General features: G+C 40.5%; 1 protein-coding gene across 1 annotated transcript; it reads left to right on the forward strand.

Moving 5' to 3' along the window:
- The first annotated feature begins 3,527 nt into the window (after positions 1–3,527).
- Positions 3,528–5,688, forward strand: LOC137625663 (uncharacterized). Its single transcript, XM_068356573.1, has 2 exons — positions 3,528–3,858; positions 3,995–5,688. The coding sequence occupies exons 1-2, from the start codon at positions 3,528–3,530 to the stop codon at positions 5,686–5,688; spliced, it is 2,025 nt and encodes a 674-aa protein (XP_068212674.1).
- The last annotated feature ends 3,220 nt before the right edge of the window (positions 5,689–8,908 follow it).

Consider the following 8,908-nt stretch of genomic DNA (forward strand, 5'->3'; position numbering starts at 1 on the left):
GCCTTCCATTAATGCTGTCAAGACAGCTTGGTAGACTTCATCGTGAAGTTTGTCTTGACAATGAACACATTGAGCGCACTTACATCTTACGTACTCCTGCAGTGAACGTGGCTGCTAGATCATTGGAGCCATCCCTGATAGTCTTGTTCCTGCAGAGAACGTGGCTGTCAGATCATTGGAGCCATCCCTGATAGCCTTGTTTATGCATGACATAATTGTAGAGCAAAACTTCAAACGCTCGAAAAAACTCCTAACAGGAGATGGTCTAGCTCTGAAGCCGACCATAAAATCTTGGAGCGTCTCATGGCCAGGCGCCAGGGAGAGTCTATGAGGCTTGAGAAGTCTATCTGGGCAGAGGCAGGAACTCCCAAGCCGAGAACTTCTCCCTTGTCATACCAGACGCTCGCTCTATAAGCCAGTTTAAAAGAAGGGAAAGCAAAGGCTGTCTCCCCCAAACTCCTCCTGGTGATCAACCAGTCGCCTAGCAAACGTAAAGCTCTCTTAGAAGAGCGAGAGAGCACTAGCTTAGAAAACAACGGCTTCGAAGTAGCTAGGCCTAGTGTAAACTCTGACGTTTAGGCGAACGAGGAGCAGCAGTTACAAAATGGTCCGGACAAAGATCCTTAAAAAATCAGCATGATTTATTTAAAGTCCATAGAGGGCTGAGCAGCTTTAGGCTCCTCTCCGTCTGACAGAGTCCCCAAGGGAATATCAGTAGGAGGGGGATCAGCAACTTCCTCATCTGAAGGAACCTCGTCCGACAATTGCCGAGTCTCAAGCAAGGGAGAGACCTGCCGTGGTGGCAATGCTTGACAAGCAGAGTCCACACGCAAAGGAGCATCAGTAGCAGTCAAGGACGCTACGTCATGTAACTGCTTAAAGGACTGACCAGCAACAACAACAGGTGGGGGAGGACGCTCGACGTCAAGTCGAGACTGCCTTGACTGCCTAGATAGAGCAGTTAAAACAACTCTTGACTGCGGTGCTTGGCGTTCAACGTCAAAACAAGGCAACTGAGCTGGTTGGCGAGCGTCCTGAACGTCAACAGGAGACTGCGGCAGCGGCTGAACGTCAACACGAGGCTGCGGTAGCAGCTGAAAGTCAACACGGGACTGCAGCGAGTAAGGATCCAAGTCACGTGACTGACGTGACAAACTCCCGACATCACGTTTCATAACGTCAAACGGACGAGTAAATGCTCATTTGGGCGGCTGACAGCCAGAGTCTCGTTTAGTGTAACGGCGACTCGAAAGCGAAGGTTCATCGTGAACCTGCTCAACGTCATACTTCTCCATAAGGGAGGCAAGCTTAGTCTGCATGTCCTGCAGGACAACCCATTTAGGATCAACAGGAGTCAGGACGGGCCGAGACGACGGTAACGTGTGTGTTGGCAAAACATTGCCTTTACCGCGACCCTCGGACCCCGCGTTACGCTTGCGTTTAATAAGCGAATCGTCTTCCGACGACTGCAAAGGGTCAGAGCTGTCCCCATGGCTACAGCCAGGACGCTGGACCTGTCCTGAATGGACTGACTTCCGCTTTAAGGGTCTAGAAACTTTGCTCCAAGATTTCTTTTGCGAGAAGCCTTCGGATGACGAGGAGAAAAACAGCCTCGCTCGTCTTATGGTAGGGGCGATCTTGCTAGACACGCCCGATACCATAGAGGGAACGTTTGTTCGTTGGTTAAAGCCTCTCGTCCCCATAAGTCCTACGACATTACTTCTCCCTGGTAGCATGGGAGCCTGAAAGAGGTATCGGACTAGGTTAACGACAAGCACGAACAGACGAACCCTCGGTCGCAACACTAAAAAACACTTTGCGCAATTATCACTTTATCACTACGATTTTCTGTTTTTGCACTTACTTCACTGAAATCGAATTTTTCAATAATTTCACATTAGGCATGAATAAAAACTGATTTCTACCTGAAGCACGCAATTCTCCCCTACATCAAAAGGTTATAATTGCGAAATAAGTCGTATAATGTAAGCACATTAATACAAGCAAAAAAACAGTAAACATATATATCGAATAAAACGGAAATATATAAAGTTAAAAGGATCAGTGACTGGGGAGGAGACTAAACACTAGTTCATTAAAAACTACGTTTTCAATCTCTCACCGTACAGTGCCTTGGGACGAGAATAAAAACTAAAAACGTTTTATCCTTTCTCCCCGTACAGAGACTAGGGACGAGAGTAAAAAACTGACTCGAGAACAACGTTACTCGCTTGCGACGAGAATAAAGATCGGAATGTTCTCTCTTCCTCTCTCTCTCTCCGTCTCTCTCTCTCTCTCTTGATTTCACACAGAAGAGAAAAGCCCACTTACCCTTCGTCAATAAACAGGTTATTTGACCAAAGGAAAAAACTGAAAGGACTAAGAAATTGAAAATTAACAAGTTCCTTTAAATTAGTATTTAAAACATTTCAGTTTGAAAGAAGAATGAACAAAACGTCAAAATCGATTTACTCTTTCTGCAAAGTGAAACCGTGATTCTCTCTTTCTCTATCGTAACGATAGAGCGCAAACTGCGTAGCATAAATAAACCAAACGTTAGTTCATCTTTGAAACAGCACGAAGACTATTCAAAGAAAATCTTTCATAAAATATCTACTAAAAAATATTCATTTAATAACTCTTACAGAGCAAATGATTTAAACTTAACGAAAATAAAAGTTGAATGGGCTCAACGTTGTTTAACTTCGGTTTCCAAGTTAGGACCGCCTACTCTCGGATTAGGGGAGGAATAGGTAAGGCCGCATATAAACAAATCATTAAAATTTATCTTGATGTTTAGTATAAATGGAAAGCTAATCGAAGAGGCCTAATAAAGGCGGGTGAGATATAAAATATATAGAGGAAAATCTATAATTAACAACAACAATTTATAACGTGATAAGATAATTGCTAAAAGCCTAAAACACACTCCCGTACACTAAGGGAAGGGTCGGCCATTTTTACTCTATGGAAAAAAACCAGAGATAAAAGCAAGGGCAAAACACTTTTACTCTCCTTTCAAAAGCATTTCTTTTGAGGATAGTATTGAATAATCCAACACGGCGAAAGCAATAAAACCAAAACCAAGTACTTCACCAATTCGGTAGAAAACTCGAGGTCATAATAGCGAGTGGAATCGACTTATCGATGAAACCGACAGAGAAGAACTGGAGCTGTTTACATGTATATGCGGTATCTGGCCGATAGTTGGCGCTGGTGGGCACACCCGCTACCTTCATGGCGATCGCTCGCGAGTTTTTGAATTCTGTCGAGCCGTCGGAGACGTCAGCTATTATATATTCACCGGCTAAGTTTAATATTTAAAATTGAAAATAAGAGTTCTAAAGACAAGGTGAATTCAGCCACAACCCTTCATGCTTCGTCTAAGCAAGAAAACACAATGTGCAGTTTCTGTGCCAAGAAGCACAAATCAGAAAACTGTTATGGTGTGCTAGAATTGAGGGGAAAGGAGCGAGGTGAAAAAATAAGAAGTTTAGGCCTGTTTCAAGTGTTTGAAGAGTGGACACATGTCAAGAGACTGTAAAGCTCGTACAAGGTGTACAAAGTGTAATGGTGCCCATTCTACCTTAATGTGTGGCGTTAGGCTGGAAATGAACATAAAGAAGGAGGAAAGTGAAGCAAAGGAAGGTGCCGTTGGCAGTGACAAGCTTGGCGATGTGGCACTTCTAACAGCCAAAATTCAGGTGAGTGGTAGTGATGGTACTGTTGTCATTGCTCAGGTAATGTTTGATAATGGTGCAGACAGATCTTATATTAGTAGCAAATTTGTGAGGAAGTGTAAACCACAGTGGATCATTAGTGCACCTATGCCATACTCTAGTTTTGGTGGTCATAGCAGTGAAAAAAATGAACACTGAAATGTTTATGAGTTAAAGTTGTGGGATTGCCACGGAGATTCCCAGAATATGTCAACCCTTGGTTAGGCCTGTTGTACCAGATTCAGTGCTTAACTCTTTTTCTCATGTTGTATTAGCTGATGATTACTACCATGATTCTCTCATTGAGATTGACATACTGATTGGTCTAGATTTCTACTGGACACTGATTTCTCCTGTAGATGCCTTCCAAATTAACAATGTTGTAGCCATGAAGTCTCTCTTTGATTATGTCTTGAGTGGCAGGCTGTATAAAACCAATGCCACTTGTACCTACTCTGTACCCCAATCATTGTGTATCTCCTCTGTTTCAGATTCAGATTTGTGTAAGTTTTGGGATTTGGAAACTGTAGGGGTTAAGCCTAGGGAACTTGTTGAAAGTTATAGTGAAACCAAAGTTTTCAAAGAATTTGAGAGTACTGTGAAGTTTGTGAATGGTCGCTATGAGGTTGCACTGTCATGGAAGGATGATTCTGCTAAGGAAAAACTTTTAAATAATGATGTCATAGCCCATGAAGGGTTAGGGAGGCTAATGCTTAAGTTAGAACACGATAAGGAGCTTAAGAAAGAGTATAAAAAAGAGTTTGATGGTTATGAGTCTCATCACATGATAGAAGAGGTACCAAGGCAGGATATTTCAGGTGTGAATCCTGTGTACTATATGCCTCATGGTCCAGTAGTGAAGTTAAGTAGTTCCAGTACTAAGATAAGGCCTGTGTTTGATGCCTCTGCCTCTTGTTACAATGGTGTATCATTGAATGACTGTTTGTCTTCAGGCCCATCACTCAACCCTGACTTGGTTGAGGTGCTCATTCGCTTTCGTCGTTGGTCCATTGCTGTTACAGCTGATATAAGAAAGGCCTTTTTGCAAATTAGTGTACAAGAGAAAGACAGAGATGTTCAAAGATTTTTGTGGCCAAGAGACGATGATACAATACGGCACATGAGATTCACACATGTACCCTTTGGTAACACAGCTAGCCCATTTCTGTTAAAAGCCACTATCAAACATCATTTGGATAAGTATCCCCCAACTAGTGTAGTGCAAGATATGAAGGCTAACATGTATACAGACAATTGGTTGAGTGGTGTGGATTTTGCTGTAGAAGCAGCTGATAAATTTTGTGAAGCCTGTAGCATTTTAGCTGATGCTAGTATGGACCTTACAAAATTTGTATCAAATAGTTTGCTGATTACTTCTCAGTTATGTGACAAGGTACCCTTTATAAATTCTGATGAACCTAATACTGTATTAGTCCTCAAGTGGTGTAACTCACAGGACAGTTTCTCCTCTGATGGCATAAACTCAAATTCCTTTGTAGAAGTAGTCTCTACTAAGCGAAGTATCCTTAGTGTGATAGCTGAGAGTTTTTACCCTTTAGGATTAATTAGTCCATATGTTATGTATGGCAAGATACTTTTTCAGGAACTCTGGAAACTGGGTTTGACTTGGGATCAAGAAATACCATCAGAGTCGAAGCTAAAGTTTCAGAGATGGCTTCTTAGTAGTCAGAATTTAAAGAATTATCAGATAGATAGATGTTATTTTCCACAAAAAGCCTGGGTGAAGCTTAGTCATATGGAGCTACATGGGTTTGGTGATGCCTCTGAAAAGGGCTATGGGGCTTGTGTGCACCTGCGAGTACCTGTGGAAAACGGCTCATACAAGGTGTCATTAGTATCCTCTAAGTCAAAAGTTGCTCCTATAAAGACAATTACATTGCCGAGATTAGAACTCATGGCATCTCTTTTTGTGTTCACAATTAGTCAACTTTGTGAAGAATACTCTTAACCTAGATAACAGTGTTAGAGTTAGGTGTTGGACAGATTCTACCATTGCTCTGTCATGGATTCAAGATGCTAGTAAGAAGGACATATTTCTAGCTAATCGGGTAAAGGAAATCAGAGTTAACACCTCCAAGTTGCTGGCAACATTGTGTAAGTAAGGACAATCCAGCTGACCTGATAACACGGGGTCTGTTGGCAGACAATCTTATGGATAGTACTATGTGGTTCTATGGGCCTAGTACGAGGGGGGACCCAAAAGTAGCCGGAATTGTGTCATAGAATTTTATTCAGCTATTGTTACATGTTTATAGTCTTATCACCTTCAAAGTACTCTCCATTTGAAGCAATGCACCGGTCCAGACGTGTTTTCCACTGTTGAAAGCAGTTCTGGAACTCTTGTGAAGTTATTTTTTTTAATGACTCCGTCGTTTTCTTCTTAACCTCTTCGACGTCTGCAAAACGTTTTTCTTTGAGGACTTTCTTTATTCGGGTGAAAGGAATTGTCCACAAAGAATTCGTTCCTACAGGTCACACTGTTAACCAGACGCTTCACTTGGCAGTGCTGAAGCGTTTTTGAGATTCCGTGAGACGGAAACCCCCCGACCTGTGGCAAAGTGGAGGATGGTGGCTTCATCACGTCAATGCACCAGCACACACCGCCTTGAGTGTGAGACAGTTTCTGACCAAGAATGGCATGACCCTACTTACCCACCCTCCCTATTCACTCGATATTGCTCCCTGTGACTTTTTTTTTGTTCCCCGAATGAAGAAAGTCCTCAAAGGAAAATGTTTTGCAGACGTCGAAGAGGTTAAGAAGAAAACGATGGAGTCATTAAAAAAAATAACTTCACAAGAGTTCCAGAACTGCTTTCAACAGTGGAAAACACGTCTGGACCGGTGCATTGCTTCAAATGGAGAGTACTTTGAAGGTGATAAGACTATAAACATGTAACAATAGCTGAATAAAATTCTATGACACAATTATGGTTACTTTTGGGTCCCCCCCTGGTATGTTAAAAGAATCCCAATACCAGGAAAGGGAAGGTAACACAGTTAAGTATAAAGATGAAATAAGCATAGAAAGTAGTACTGTCTGTCTTAATGTACAAGGCGTGCCAGAAAACCCTTTGATAGATTTAGATCGATACAGTAAATTAAGAAAGGTGTTAAGAGTTACAGCTTATGTCTCAAGATTTATCTTAAAATGTGAAAATAGTAATAACAAAGTGGCAGGTCCTCTCATTACTGAAGAGATTGATTTTGCTAAATTGAAGTTGATTTACTGCATCTAAAGAGACGTGTTTTCTGCAGAAATAAAGGCACTTTTGGGTAAAAAGGCTATGCCTCAATGGTCTTAATTAAGAAATCTTGACCTCTTTCTGGATGATAAAGGCTTATTAAGAATTAGGGGTCATCTTGAGTTTTCTAACTTGAACTATGACACTAAACATCCTGTCATAATTCCAAAGGGTCAATTTGCTAAACTGTTGATCAGATTTCAGCACATGTTTTTAAAGCATGCAGGTGTGGATACTGTAATTTCATCCCTAAGGAATAACTTTTGGATTATAGGAATGAGAAGATTAGCTAAGGCAATAATGAAGGAATGTTTAAGTTGCCGTTGGCATGATTCAAAACCTTGTAGTCAGCCTGTGGCTCAATTACCCAAAGAAAGAATAAGGACTTCTCCACCCTTTGATGTAACAGGCTTAGATTATGCAGGCCCCCTCTTTTATGCTGATTGTCCTAGTAAGAAATTTTATGCATTGTTGTTCACTTGTGATGTTGTAAGAGCCATACACCTAGAGCTTACAGAATCTTTATACTTGCCTTACTGCTTATTGGCTATAAGAAGATTTGTTGCCAGGAGAAGTTTACCTAGTGTCATATGTTCAGATAATGCAAAGACTTTTGTAGCTGCTAGGTATGAAGTACAAAGGCTGTATGACCACTTGGCTCCCTGGTGGGGGGGGGACCTGGTGGGAGAGACTCATTAGGTCAGTTAAGCTTACCTTGAGAAAGACACTAAATCTGAACTATGTAAGTAAGAGTGAATTAGAAACTATACTAGTAGAAATGGAGTCCTGTATTAATTCCAGACCATTGACCTATGTGAGTGATGAACTTTATTCCTTCCACTATCTCACTCCCTCACATTTTATCCTAGGAAGAGCCCCGCACTGTAAATCCTTAATAAATTTTAAGCCATGTAAGGTGACTTCCAGGGACCTGAATGAAAGAGAAGTTTTAAGAAACAAGAATTTAGAACATTTTTGGAAAATTGGGAGTAACAATTATATAACCAATTTGCCTCAAGTTGTTAAAAGGATTCAATAAGAAATGTGATTTGTCTATGGGTAACCTTGTGTTGATAAAGGAGGATAACCTCCCTAGATTGAAGTGGCCTCTTGGGGTTATTGTAGATGGTTTTAAAGGTAGAGATGGACTTGTAAGAAGTGTAAGGCTCAAATCTAAAAAGGGAGAGATGACTAGACCCATTCAAAGATTGTATAATCTAGAAATAGGTAGATCTGAAGATTTGATTACTACTGATGCATCCTGTGATGATTTTGATAGAGATGTATGTGATAATCCTCAAATGCCTATTCATACTGTTAGTGATGATGATGTACTTCCAAAGTCTAAGTCTGGTAGAGTAATTAAGCCTCCTACTAAGTTAGATTTATAATAATCACTGTAAGTTATGCAGTTGTGCATGTCAAGCAAAGCTTAATGTGTTTATTTTTTAAAACTACATTACTAATTTTTATTGTGTATTTTTCTACCAGGTATAATTTAGATAAGGTCTAAGTTGTGCTCTTTAATAGGTGACTTTGTCCCCTATTGCCAGGAGGATGTTGAATTTAGAAAGGGGTTTTTTGCATATTCACTTGAAAGGAGTTTTCTTATAGTGTACCTGAAATAGCACCACCGTTTTCCTTTATAACTCATGTTCCAATGTTTTTCTTTTGCTAGTTTTCTTGGTTATATATTTAATTCTGTTTCTCTTACTTGAAGTGTATATTGAAGTACAATTAATTTAGTATTTGTTATTTACAAGTCATCATATTTATGATTGTGAATTTTGTAACTATTTTTGCTTAATGTACGTCTCATTGTGTTTACTTAAGAGCTTAGTTGTTCTAATAAAATTAGAGGTTTAAAGAAAAACATGGCGTTTCCTTAAGCCGGGCGCTCTTCTCATTTCCTTACCTTCCTGCACG

This window comes from Palaemon carinicauda, chromosome 32 (genome assembly GCF_036898095.1).
Source record: "Palaemon carinicauda isolate YSFRI2023 chromosome 32, ASM3689809v2, whole genome shotgun sequence".
In the NCBI taxonomy this organism is placed as follows: domain Eukaryota; kingdom Metazoa; phylum Arthropoda; class Malacostraca; order Decapoda; family Palaemonidae; genus Palaemon; species Palaemon carinicauda.